The sequence below is a fragment of the Telmatherina bonti genome (genome assembly GCF_933228915.1).
Source record: "Telmatherina bonti genome assembly, chromosome: 6".
Classification (NCBI taxonomy): Eukaryota; Metazoa; Chordata; class Actinopteri; order Atheriniformes; family Telmatherinidae; genus Telmatherina; species Telmatherina bonti.
In genome coordinates, this window is record NC_136624.1 from 31,283,393 (window position 1) to 31,298,022 (window position 14,630).

A 14,630-nucleotide genomic window follows, 5' to 3' on the forward strand; every position below is an offset into this window, starting at 1 on the left:
AACAGAAGAACAAACAAAAACGTAGCCAAGCAAAGGTAAAAACTTCCTAGAATATAGTTATTAGTCAGTTACCATTAATAACGTCTAAGTTCCGTTTTAAAACCGTAGAAGAAGTTATAAACGTTTACGTGACGTTACGTTTATGGAAGTTTATTTAATTGCGGACAGTTTAAGCTAGCAAGCAGTGTGTTGATGCTAGCTTCGTAAAGCAGGTGATTTTAGAAATTATGTTTAATGGTCTCCAAGTTTACAGTCAGATTAACATCTAAATGGCGACTAGCTGCATAAAGTTACAGCTACTATGTATTGTATGAATGCAATGTTTTAATACACTTTGTGCTGTGTTGCTATATATTATTCAGGACTCTCCTGTCAACTTTAGCCTGTTCGGAACTTCACTGCTCCCGGCTAACTAAACAAGTTCTCAACAATGTCAGACGGGATCAGCAATAAGAAGGGTAACAAGCTCTGACACTACCACACAAAGTACACACTTACAAAGTAAACATTACAGCCACAATCATTTATTTATTTATTTATTTGTCATGTTGTTATGTAGTTCAATATACACATAGGTGACATTACATCTAATTAGAGCAAATATAAAAAGTTCATGCTACTTCATGTTAGATATCAAAACATTTGTCATCCAGAAATGATGTAAATCACTATAAATAAACAACTCATGCAGATTTATATCTACGTCAATGCTTTCAACAACAAATAAAGTAATTTGTAGTTAACATCCTAAAAGGCCATTTTCTAAGTATGATAAAAATTCTGTATGTGTCCTTTATTAATTCTGAAGGGTTTAACAGATGTCCAAAACATGGTGAAGCTACTTTTTTCAGGTTCCTTTTGGAGTATTTTTACACATATAGATTTTTTATTTGTACATTTTTTTACACTTCACCCCAAATCCTTTCTGTAAAAATCTTTTGTCAACTTTACAATTGGTTTGATCTACTCTTCAGCCCTTTGCAGCTTTATTTTTTCCAGAGGTTCAGAGGTTGTTCTGACATATATTCGTTTTTTATTTAAAAAAAAAAAAAAAAATCTGATTGATTCAAAAATAAATATCTGAAAATCTGGTTTAAATGAAAAATATTATAAAATGCATGTTTGTTAGATGAAAAAAACTACAATAAAAAATCTCTAAGTGCTTAACCTGGTGTTTTTTTAAGCTGGAGTGGATTGTCTTGTCCAAAATCATAAATATACTGTAGTTCGATCAGGATTGGGATCTATAGAGTATACAGACACAGTCAGCTATATAGATCTATCCCTCTCTCTCCTTACAGAATCCTGCCTCAGATTAAAAATAAGAAATACTTGACCTCAATATTGCTATGTTTACATCAAATGTACTTCTAGTTTAGTTAAGTCCTCAAAAGTATCTTGTGAAATGGTAAATATGACATGACCATAGAAAACCCCTAATCATAACTCATTTTAAGACTACACACTACTTATACTGTAGTTGAGGTGATGTCCTGCAACCTGGTGAGTGGTTCTTATTGTTCACAACATTTTCAAACATTGCATTCAAAGAAAATTTAGTGTTGGTGACTTTTTCTACTTGTTTCTCATTAAATTTCCTTCATTTTTAAAAACACAAAGAAAAACTTAAAAAAAAAAAAAAAAAAAGTAAAAAAGTGTTTTGCTGCCTTTCTGTGAAAATATCAAGGCTGTGACTTGTCAAAAGTTAATTTAATGCTGGGTTACTTCTTGTGAGGGGCCAGTGTTTTCAGACTTTTTACACGAAGATGCTATTTAAGAGAAAATAACCACACGTTTTTTTTTTCTTCTCTTTGCTGTTTGCCTCTGCAAACAAAATGCTGAATGTCAGGATTTGCTCTGGAGGAGTGGAAAAAAAAATCCCAAAATGTAAGCAAGCAGTGCACACTGATATGCACAGAGGTCTCATTTTTAGCAAAAGGTTGTGCAGACAGCAAGCCTGGCCAAGCAGTGGGAGTAAAGAGGGAACCAAAGAGGAACTTTTAGGTGATATCTACTGTTAGTGCTGCTGAGAATGTGACTAATATTGGTTTTAGTGACATTTCTGTAGGGTAGTTAATGTTTTTTTTCTATAAGACAAAAATAGGCCTCTGCTTTTCAGCCATTGCTGCTGCTGCTCCAACAGATGGTGAGTGTTAGCTGAAATCTAGGTCAGATTTCAGAAAAAGCCAGACACTGAAACTTTTTCTCTCTCTTTAAAAAAAAAAGGCCTCTACTGTGTAAAGGATTGCTTCATCCACTTGGTCAGACTGCATACCGTAAGAACCTATTTTAAAAAAAATATGTTTAATGTTACGTTTTACAGAAGACTATATATTTTTAAATATTTGTACAAGTCATTTTTTAAATTGGCTAAATATTAATTGAGCAAATTTATTCAGTATGAATTTTCTATACAAGTTGGTTTAAGTGTGTTTGGGGTTAGTCCGACATGGGTTCGGCACAGATGAATCAGAATACATATCTTGTCAATTAACTATCTTTAAAGTTTAATTTCAACACAACCAAGATTTGAAGAATTTTCTTAGTTTGTTTTTAACAGTCTTAATGTACAATTTAAAAAGGAAAGCGTCCCCAATTGGATCAGTTCTTCATCCCACTAGATGGCGATCTTTAGCTTTTTTTCAACCTTCTTGATATGAACACTGGTTGGTAATATAACCTAAAACAAAATCCATGTCAGATCACTATTAGATAATTATTAACAGTCAATACTCTTTGTTTTAAATGATGCAGAAATGTAGCTTTTGAATGCATTTCTGTATGAATGTAAGTGACATGAAGAATCTCAAATTATTTCATTGAACCACTTTCTGTTGTAATCAATAACGTAATAAGAAAAGCCTCCAGCTTAAAAGCCAAAAAGCTGATGACTTAATAACAGTTTATGTCTGATATGGTCTGCTGTGTGAAATTCAAAGGTGATTATTTGTAAGACTTTTAATCAGTCTGGAAACTACATACTGTACTTTATTTACGGATGATTATACCAACATCATATAGCACAAATAAAAAGTAGGTTAAAACACAAAATATCCATAACTACGGTTACTGGATTTATTTGATAAAGTTTCTTTCTTTTGACTATTTTAATTGAAGAAGTTACTACACTTTGAAATTGCTGTGACAAAACTTGTTATATTTAAACTACAGTAAAAACAAGAAAGAAAATTGTACTCACACTGTTCTTGTCATAGGCTGTGCTACTGTCTCTTGCTCCGCATTGGCTGGCACTATTTATAATACTTCCTTTTAGGCAGGCCTGTCCTGTGTGTGTTTGGGCTGTCTGTTTCCCCTCAGAATTTTCCAGCAAAGCAGATTGGGAGTTTAGTTGTCAGCTTACATTCAGAGCTGGTTTCTGCGCTTATCCACACTTCCCACTCTGTCTTTTTAAGCTTCTTCATGTCCTGCTTCTCATCTGGATCATTTTTCTTCCTTTTTTCGATCTTGGCTGAACACATTCTCACGATATCTGGTGTATCTAACTGCTAATTTTAGACGAGTGGAAAAACATTTGCCCTTCGCTCACCTTGGCCCTCAGCTGGCGGGGTATACTCACCACTAGGATTTCTGGGTGTCATGCAAGCAAGACACTTAGACTTGCAATGCACTCTTCTGTGTTTGCATTTCACCGCATTGGCTACAGAAAGCTCGTTCTCTGGTTGCTAGGGCAACCAAGGAGGATGGCCCCCAGCAGGAGCCAGGGAAGCCTTGGGCCGCCTTTTAGTGCGTCGTTGTGCAGCACGTCTGCTGACCTGCTGCTGGATGGGTGGAGGAGGAGCCAACTTTGCAGAGGAGATTCTCCCAGACCAGTATGGGTCCTGCCGCCCCGTTGCCCCATAAGACAGAGCTCCAGCATTAGAGCTGGTGCTTCTCTCTCCCTCTGCTGGCGACAGCACAGCTCTGATTCGCTCTGGTCCAGTAATAACAGGAGCCCTGGCATTAAGATGTCATCTTCATCCTTCACCTCCTCATCTAGCAATGGACAAGGGAAGTCTAAACCTAAATCCCCTCTTCACAAGAGAAGGAGCCTGCAGAGCACCACCAGCCCTGGTGAGTGTGGATGCAAGGGGGTCCCATAGAAGAGTGGGGGAACTCTGAGCTGTTATATGATGTGCATTCAGAAAACTATGCCAGTGCACAGGCATTCATAATGCATGCTGCTTACTGTGTGCAGTTTTAACAGTTGTGGTTACTCTTTATTATTTGTTAAAATGTTGGCTCGGTTGGCTAATACTGAATATTTAGCATGTTTAATGCTTTTCTGAAGTGAATTGGATGGACTTGATTTCTTTCAATCCACTGGAAGACAAATTATATGTTGAATTAACAGACTATTTAGTTTATTTATCTTTTAACAGATGCTGTTTTTTTCACCTGATGGTTTTCCCAGTCAGTTTTGGAGCCTACATAGTAAAACTTGGTTAGATCAAATTCATAATTGTCCAAAACAACAATAAAGAATAAAAACTTTTTTGTGTGAGGCATGAAGCAAATGAAATGACGATTGTTTTATTTCTTTGAATGATCATTGGATTACTTAAATTGCTGTTGATGAGATTTGTTATACTGCAGACCAAACAAATTGCTCAGCAACTCCTTATTATTGAAAGAAGCTTTAAGATTTATAAATAAAGAATGTAATAATTAAAATAACACATCTTTAGTTGGAGATTTGACCCCCCATTGTAACAGATTTCTTTTACAGTATTGTTGGAATTTGTCATATTTAAACTATAATTTTCACACAAACACTCTTATTTCTAATTATTTTATTCTCTTTAAAATACAATAATATCCAATATTTAGGAATTCTGTCGCTTTCTAACATTTGCTCTGTTGGAAAGTTCACATTTAGTGAATTGATAAGTTTAATATGCTGCTCTAGAGTTGCATAAATCCAAGAAAATGGAGAACTAAATCATTTTAATCACTGGTTTTGCTTAACTTTCAAATTAAAATAAAAAAAGATTTAAATAGTCTTTTATCAAGAAAACATTCTTGGCTGAGGATATTTTGACCTTTGCCTTGACTCTTATGGTCACACCCACAGTTTATCAGAGGTCTGCTGGCTATATGGCCTGTCGTTATCTCATTCACCAGATATGAATAGAGTAATGGGATTGGTTCAATTCAGTTGTCATGATATTAGTTACATTAGTTAATGGTATCTTATCAACTTCATAAGTTCCAATCAAATTTATCCTTAAATGTTTTAGATGCAATAATTTGAACACACATTGTAGCTGAAAATACATCATTTGTTGTAAAAATTTCCAGAATTCTGTTTAGATGCCTTATTTTTAAGTTTGACAAAAATGTTTAGCCCAGAAGAGTTTATAAACAAGCTTTTTGTTTGTTTGCTTGTTTGTTTGTTTTAGCATTTGATTGAAATAAATTTCAGATTAAAATTAATCTTAATCTCATTAACATATAGAGGATTAAGTTTAGTTACTGTGATTTCAGAGAAGACAAATGTTTTGTATTAACTTTTTTAGTCTGGCTGCAAACAGACAAAAATCTTCGTTGCTTTCTGATTAATTTTGAGTCGATGCTGCTTGTCCTTTTAGGGAGAAACTACAAAACTAGACTAGTAATTTATCTCTTTAATGGAAATAATGATTTGGTTTGGAGCCATCTTTCTCCATTTGCCCTACCACAGTGCAAAGGATGAGTGTTTGAAGGGATGCAGCAGTACATTTAAAGCAGTAACTCACTCTGACACACTACACAGTATTTGCAGAGGAAGCCTGTGTTTGCTGCAGTAATAAATAACTTAGAAGTCTCTCCATCCACACAGTCATTTCAGTCTCTCAATTAGCTGCTTGGCTGAGCACTGTGCACTCAGTCTGTCATGAGAACCACATGCAGGCTACCTATGATGGTATGTCCATCTGACCGCATCACCCGCTTAGCTTTCTTACCTGCAAATCAGCTGTTTAAAAGAAAAAACAAAACAAAAACTACACTAGCTCTAGACTATGTAAATGACATGTAAAGAAGTCATGGCCTCATGATGTCAATATTTGCTTTCTTTCTTTTTGTAACCTCAAGAGAAGTATCTCTGCTCCATATAATTTCTTTCAAGAATAATTGTTTTAACTCTCTAAACATATATATTTTTAGGCTCTCCTGACATCTTTCTCAAATATAGCAGCTGGAGTTTATTCTTCATGCAACACAGAATACTCAATCACCTTTTTCATCTGCAAGAATATGTCTATGCCTGTAGGCTACACTCTCTCACTAGATCCTCACTGCATCACATCATAAAGCAGAATATGTAATGCCCCAGCTTTGTCGCTGAAGTTATGTGACGTGGAATGTTAGATGTTATGAAAGCATCGACTACAGAGATGGAGGGAATTCCACTGCTATGCTGTCTGTTTGGTTCTCATCTTATTTTTCTCCTGCAATTTTAGGTTGTTCATAATGTTTTCTAAAAGGATAGTTTATTAAGGGAATTAAGTTAGGAGTTTTCATTATTTCTAGGTTATTATGCTGTTATGTTACTGTTCTGATCCCCTGAAAATTGAATTACACTCTATGTGGCCCTTGAATTTAAATGATTTTTACATCCTTGGTTTTAACAGTTATGTTTAGAAAACAGTTCCATCTGAGAGCACTACTGATGTGCATTACGTACTTATTGTAAATATTTATCCATCATTGCAATGATGCCTGATTACCTCTGACCAAAAGGTTATGTGATTGGTGAAGTTTGTCAGTTTTATCAGCACGATTACTCAAGATTTTGTGGATGGATTTGCATAAAACTTTAACAAGAGGTGGAGTATGGCCCAACTGAAAGTGATGAACAATTCATTTAGATCTAAATATGACTGGATTTTCTCGCTGTGCAGCATTATGAACGATTTCTGTTTATTTTATGGTACATATACCTCCTGATAATCTGAGTAGATACTTAGTAGGTGTAAGTCTGAGGACATCCTTTGTTTAGCTTTGCCTACAAAGTCAGAAAGTTTAGTTTTGTAGATTATCATGGTTCGTGTCATTCTGCATCTAAAACTGCTAAAATGTGCTGCAGTTACAAAAGCTTTGTACAGCTAGAATAATACATAATACTTTTTTGTACTTCAGTATTTGGACAAAAATAATAGATTCTATCTTATTTCAGCTTTTCAATTTGTCAGGAGATGGCGCTGGTTATAATCACATGAACCATTATGTTTTCTACTCATTACACACATCCTGCTACATGATGCAGCTGACTCATGACTACTTCTTCAGGCCCTACAGACCTCCAGAAAAAACCCTGTTTCACAGTAAAATACGTTTTTTTAGGTGCTTTCTGCATAGTAGTAATACTACAACTACTACTACTACTACTACTACTAATAATAATAATAATAATGTGGTATATATTATATATTAATAATAATAATAATAATAATAATGTGGTATATATTATATAATAATAATAATAATAATAATAATAATAATAATAATAATAAAGCAAATCATTTTTATTCTGTTATATAATGCCTAACATAGCATGTTTGTGTAATCTCTAATGTTTGTGTGTTCAGTATATTGTGACTTGTTAGGTCATATTAGTTCACTGAACTGTTTCTTTACCATGAGAACATCATCTCCTAAAAAAAAGTTGCTGTGACAGTAACCTGTGTCATACAAAAACTGTCCTGGCCAGCACCCCTCAACACTATGGTTGGGTTTAACCATCATATTGTAGGCCAAACAGAATTTTACTGTGTAATTTTATTACATTTAGAATTGACATGTAAACATCAAAGTAAGACACATTTGAACTAGAAGCAGCTAACATGTATGTTTATTAATTGATATGCATACTTTACTGTACTGTATGCTTCTAGGTTACTGTTTTTGTACATTTTTTCGTTTTTATTAGGTACATTTCTTTACTTTACCAACTGACCACTAGAGGGAGGCTCTGGCATGACGGTGTTGTACTCAGCCCATCAGGGAAACAAGTGGCTGGTTGTCAGTGTCTCCCGTCTCTGCCTGTCCTGCTGTCAGACATGACTGAGAACCAGTTTGCTCTGTTTGGATGGAAAATTCCGGGGCTTTCTTTGACTATAAATAGCTCAGTTTATTCCTATGTAATGTGTAGGTTCTGGAAAAGGGATTTTAAAGAGCTGGAAACCAAGGCCTTGAAAACTATCATACCAACAGGTGGGCCTGTTGTTGTCGAAGGTGACTAGATAATCAGCGCTACCATAATAACTAACCAAACATACAACACCCACACAAGTGCACAGAGACGCCAGCAGAGTCTACATAATTTCTGTCTACCATCTCTCACCGGGGTGATTTGCAATCTGACCAATCGTGCCTAAATACATGGTTACAATGGGTTGTATTTCATTGCTGAGGTACAGTTAAGTACACTGCTTTAGTCTGTCTCTGGTCCCAGTATGGCTCCCAATGAAGATCCTCTTTCATTTAATCCCTCTTATCTGATCTCAGATGAACCAGTAACAGCAGATGTTTGATCTCTGACTTTTTTTTATTTTTTATTGTCTTCTGACCTCTGACCTTACTTTCATCACGAACAAATGCTCACACGTAGAGGTCCACATGGATGTTGTGTGAAAAGTACAGAACGTTTTTCTTTAATGTTTACTGATGAGCCCTAAGAGTAAATCCCATATGTACAATGTTATTGCACATGTACACATCCGTTCACTTGGCTGGTTTTGATCAGAGCTCTTAAATTATTCTTAATTATCTGATGTCAGGTTACATCAACAAGCAAGTTTTTTTTCTTTTTTTTTGTGTTTCCAATTTCCCAACATATTAAATATTAAAGCATATTAAAGCCAAAATATTAACTATTTTATTTTCCCTGGTTAATTATGACACAGCTTTCAAAAAATCATGTTTTAAGCTAGCAGGAATCCTTTAACCATGCAATATTCAGAACCTTTTTAGCCAGAAAGATGCAGAGTATCATTTGTAAAGTGGCACAAAATTGAAAATGCAACGTGTGAAAACCACAGCAGTAAGTTTTAATGTCTTTTTGTTGAGTGAAATTATAGAATAGGCTGATGGAGGAAGACAAGCAATGTCCAAATGTCAAATGCTTAAATCAGTATTATTATAATATTATTATTATTATTATTATTATTATTATTAATAATAATAATAATAATAATTAATAACAATATTATTTCTGTACTCTTGTAGTACAGATTGTGTTTATGGTATAATGATTGAAGAATGTAGTAATAAACTTATGCTTCCTTCCATCTCTTGAATTTTTTGTTTTTTTTTATTTTTTTTTTCTATTTTAGTTTTTTTTATGTTTTTATATTTGTCATAATCTTCAAATAAGCTTTCTCGGTTGATTAAAAAAAACTGGAATAGATTCAGACAAATAAATGAACATATAATAAGTAAAATAAGGTAATATACATTGCTGCTTTTTTTAAAAAAAGTTCGGTGAGTTGCAACAAATTACAGCAAAGTAAAACCAGAGGAGCAGAGCTGTTGTATGTACATGTTTGTCCATACTGAAGTTCGTAGAAACAGGACATGTATTATCAGAAGGATTCTAAAGTGAAGTAATTGTCTTTTTATCCTCCCTGACCTCAATCCTTGACACACGTTTTGTGTCAGGAATGGAATAGCTCTTGATGTCCAAGCACTGCTAAGTACAGTGTGCTTAATGCTGGCAGTGTCGAGTAACATAGTCTACCTCTTTGCTATATTCAGATACAGAAGTTGTACTTGCAGAGTTGACAACAACTATGGTGTGTCTTTGAGCGTGTGATGTTGTGTACATCTGTCAATATAGGTATAGGGGATGGTTTGTGTATCTTTGCATAACATTGTCTCGAGGGAGACCTTTTTTTATATTGGCCCTGATGGAATACAAGAGGAGAATTGCATGAGTCTAAATGATGGGATGAAAATTTTCTGTGATTTTTTTTTTTTTAATTTTGTCCTCACATGGGAAATTTTCTGTAGAGTTGGTGATTAGATTTGTCAAAGAGTACCATTAATAGTATTCCACTGTGAGAAAGGGAGTAAGATTGGTGTATGGTTTCTCCCTCGTGCTCTTGATTATTCCCTTGGGAAAAAGCACAACAGGGAGGCTCAAGCAGGATTGAAAAAGAAAACATGCATTCCTGAAAGTGCTTTTGAGGAATGTGACTTGAGAAACTCAAGTGGACACACACTGTTCTTCACAGAGACCAGTGGTCAGCTTGTAAACGTCTTTCCTGATTTTTATTGGATTAAAAAAACGCAATCCGTGGCTGAGTTTATTGTTGTTTTGTCTCTGTAAGGATGTTTCTGTCAGGCCCAGAAAAGAAAGTCAGAGAAAAGAAAACTGCAAGTTAGGACAAGTTTCTACAATATAAAATATGATTATGTGAACGATTCCATCAAAGCCCTTCAGAATAGCTAACAGGTCACATATATCTTTCCTTATGCTCTTAAATCTCAGCCTTAAAATGTACTTTTAACCTCCTACATTTACTGTAAACTTCCACCTGTAATGAAAAGAAAAAGAACCTGAGATTTCACAGCTGCTAAAATTATGCTTTTTAAAAACTGAAGTGAAATCATGTGCATGTAGCCTGAATGTACAGGTGGTAATAAACTCTGTATCCTCTGTCATGTCATTTTATAAATAACAATTTAGACATTTCAGATTTAATTTTGTTTGCTGATATGTTTTAATGCATAGCAAGTTTTTACTTGAGACACCCATCATCGCTTATGTGATACCATCATTTAACAAACACTGCTGAAGCTGCTGAATGCTGCTTTGGCCTAAAGCATCTGCTTCTATCTCTCTGCCAAGAAAACTGCACACCCACCACCGTTTTGATGATGACATTAAGATCACACACAACTATTTTATGTTTTAAGAACTATTAATGAATAGGTAAATGCTGATTGACGCTGGAGACCATGCATTTGTAAGTGTGTAAAATGTGGGGCGCAAATTTGAAACATGAATTCAGCAAACCTCTGTTGGCCTCAACTTAAAGCAATATTAGGTGCTACCAGCATACGTTGTGAGTACAGCAATGTTTGAAAGATTAAAGGCTCTCAGATGAAGGAATTCAGGTATTTCAGGTTCTCGTTCATTAATGGAAGGCAGATAGACTCCAGGATTGAATATGGGCTGAATGTGGCTTGTGTAATTCTGGTTTAGTTACCATTCTGTCTCTGTCTCATAACAAAAAACTGTGTAAAAACCAAAGCAGGACGTTTGTGATTACAGAAAGTTGAAAGTAGTTTTCTTTGGAGGTGACTATGCTTACTGTCTGATCAGGCGAGAAGCTCTGGAATCCAGGAGAGGCACAGATTTGACCTGTTTTATATACATATAGAAAAGAGCCAGTTCTGGTGGATGTGGTACCTGACAGACCCTTAGCCTGGGCTCCTCTCATTACAGAGTTCAATAGAAAATTTCATCTGTGAAGAGGCTCATGGCAAGCTGGACCAGAGTACATTTCTGAAATGGATGAATTTATGATTCACAAATTCACCATTTGGACTTTTAGAAGTCCTCTGTCTTCATATATACAGACTCTGCTGTTTGTTGGGTGTTATAATAGACTGTATATAAAAAGATGGATGGAGACTATGTGATGTCACCCATAGCTTTCTGAAGAGCTGAATTGAAGCATGGAGGGCTGTTCAAACTATTGCCATCTTGGCAGGGGCATGCGTGTCGTCTCGCCCGGAAAATACAAATATGGGCAAAGAGGTAGAGCTGAGAGGGGGGCTGTAAGCGTCATGGCGAATGATTGACATCTAGGGAACTCCGAGCTGCCTGTTGCTAATAGCTTTCCGAGCCAACCTGGAGATAACAGGAGCTAACCAGCTATCGGATGAAAGCGGTCTAAAGCTAAGTCACAAGTTGCTGAAAACTCCGGTTGTTCTACATCTTCTTACTTGAAGTGGGAGATCGGGTACCTGTCAATCAAAAGGACAGGCCCCTAAATATGCCGAACTTCGAGATTAAATTACTATTAAACGGGTGAGTTAGAAAAAATTAACTTCTCCCATAGTTGTCATGAAGGTAAACCTGACCTATAAACAGAAAATGGACTTTTGAGCCAGAAATGCACACAATAAATATCACTTTTAGGCAAAAAAGTTATGAATGCAGAGTTTTCATGTTGGAAAGCTGCCACCTTAAAAATCAGCCCCACTTAAATGTCATTACTGTTATTTTCTTTCTGTTAAAATTCACTCTTATGTCTGTTGGTTAAAAGTTGTTGGAGAAAAAAATTCTTTAGTGCTTCAGTGAAGACCTCAGCTGACCTGTAGAAGTCCTGCCACTCATTATGCAGATAAAATGGTTATGAAAATACCACCGACCACACCGTATGGGTTGCACTTCTACAGCTCACCAGGATATTGTGTAACATTTTTCAAATGCTGGGGGCTATATGGTAGTCAGAGCTGCACAAGTGGTTTTTTTTTCAGCTGTGGAAAGAAAGTTGCTTCAGCTTGCAGTAAGAAATCACACTATTTTATTGCTCTCAGTTAAAGCTAGCCATAAATACATCCAACTAGTCGAGCACAGTTCATGAGTGATTACTCTTTGGTCAGCTTTATCAATTGTGCAATCATTTCTAAATGTCACTGGGCTTCTTTAAATGGCAAGTTGAGCACCCTCGTCATTGTTGTTTACTCTGTGTTGGTTTGCAGTGGCATGGAAAAAGGATCTGTCCACAATTCATTAAAAACTGAAAAGAATTTTTGTGCAACATTCATTTTCATGTTTTGTGCAACTATTTTTGTCTTTAAATTTGAGCTTTGTTTTGAAAATGAACTAATAAATGAAGTTTAAAAGCTGATTGGAGCAGTTTTTACACTTTCAAAGCATTCACACCTTCTTTGTGATGCTTGAGATGCAGGAAGTAGCTCCCCATGACATCATGTGATCGATAGAGACTCATAGCATGAAAGAATGTCAGTGACATCACTTGCTGTGAACAGATCATACATGCAGCTGCATGTGGTCACTTATACAAGAGCACAACAGCTGATGTTTGCTAAAAAATCACAACACTTTCAGACATTCAGTTGCCTGAAGTATCAGACAGTCATTAAAATGATTAAATCATAGAGAGTTTAATATTGTGCTGTAAAAAAAAAAAAGCATTTGCAGCTTGACAAAGAAAATGTTTCAGGACTGACTCATTTAAATAGAGACGCTCATGATTGCAAGAAAACAAAGTGATGATCTGTAAAAACAGATAAATTTGATAGTAGCTTTATTCACAGCTGTACAGTCCTCATGACTTCATGATTGAAGCCTTGTGTTCTTTTGTTCCTGAATAAGTGGTGGGAGGCGTTGAAGAAGTGGGAGTGGCCAGTAATCAGGGCCTCTTCCATTTTACAGTGTAATAAAGCATGAAGTGGTTTACCCCGGGCCTTCCCCCTTTCTTTTGCCACGTGGTATGTTCCAACCCAGTATTTAAATCCGGGAGCTTGCAGGCTGTGCTGTTCATGCACTGAAAACCGGTGTATTCCAGGAAGCAGCTGTAACCCAGAATCAGAGGAAGAAAGGGGGACAAAAACTGCTTCAGCAGCACTCTGAAGGTTGAGACAGTTTCAGCAGGAGAAAAAAAGGAAACACAAAAGAAAGGGAACAGTGTCATCCCGGTGTCAGAGCAGCTTGTGTTTTGGAGGGAGCTGACGCTGTGTCGTTCTGGTCTTATTTGCTGTCATTCTCTCTCTTCCACCGTACCAGCGGGGGAGGGTCCATCAGCCGTCCCAGGCCTAGTTAGATGTCCCAGCATCCCGCAAGAGCTCAATCAAGGCCACTGCAACCATAACGGAGACTGTGAGAACAGGAAAAGACAGGCAGATAGAGGTACTGTAACCTGTGCTAATTAATCATGAACAGTACCTTCAGAATACAGAGATTGTTAATGTGAATTCTGTTTCACTAGAAGTTGGAGCAGTTCTGCGTTAGGTATGGTAATAACCTCTTAAAAAATATTGCACAAGCCATCAAATAGGGAAGCATAAACTGCAAAGCATGCAGAAGACAGGAAGAGAAGCTACAGAAATGAAGGAATAAGACGACTCATAAATTAATTTTATTATTTATTATGTGGGCAGGTTGTTACAGATGAGTGTTCCTATAATGCTGATTTCTATAGTCTGGGAGTTGTTGTTCATGAGCATTTGGGACACCTAGTCCCCACTGCTCTTTGCTCCACTTCAGCATGATACAGTACAGCAGCCAAGTAGATTAATCCCTTAAATTCTTAAGTTAGCTAAATTAAATTTAACATTTGTCACTTGTTTTGCAAAACCACGCAGCAATCAGAAGAGTGGCCATCAAACTGCTGAACAAGTACACTTTAAATAAATACAAAAGGAAAATGTCATTTAGAACCGCATCTTTATTAAGACCGAAGCCCGCAGGTAGGTTGTGTGAGAACACACTGTGTACTGCTCGGAGCTGACTGTCAACCCACCTGAGCATGCTGACCTTCCTGATGACTGTAAGGGTAGTGGTTTACATGTGCTGCTATATGCCTTGTGCGCTGATTTATGTTTTTTTTGGGATGCATCTGTTTTCTCTTATTACACTGGGCACAGAATTAGTAATGAACTTTAGTTGTTCT

At 36.2% G+C, this 14,630-nt stretch overlaps 1 protein-coding gene across 3 annotated transcripts in view; it reads left to right on the forward strand.

Annotated features, from left to right (window-relative positions):
- ampd2a (adenosine monophosphate deaminase 2a) overlaps positions 1-14,630 on the forward strand; it is a 31,925-nt gene continuing 17,295 nt past the window's right edge. Inside the window, exons 1-2 of one of the 3 annotated variants that reach the window (XM_079242203.1) lie at positions 1-35; positions 363-458. In XM_079242203.1, the coding sequence (XP_079098329.1) occupies positions 431-458 (28 nt within the window). In that variant the 5' untranslated portion in view covers positions 1-35; positions 363-430. Of the gene's footprint in view, positions 36-362; positions 459-3,742; positions 4,072-14,630 lie in introns of those variants that run through there. The other 2 variants (XM_079242201.1, XM_079242202.1) reach the window with 2 other exon arrangements.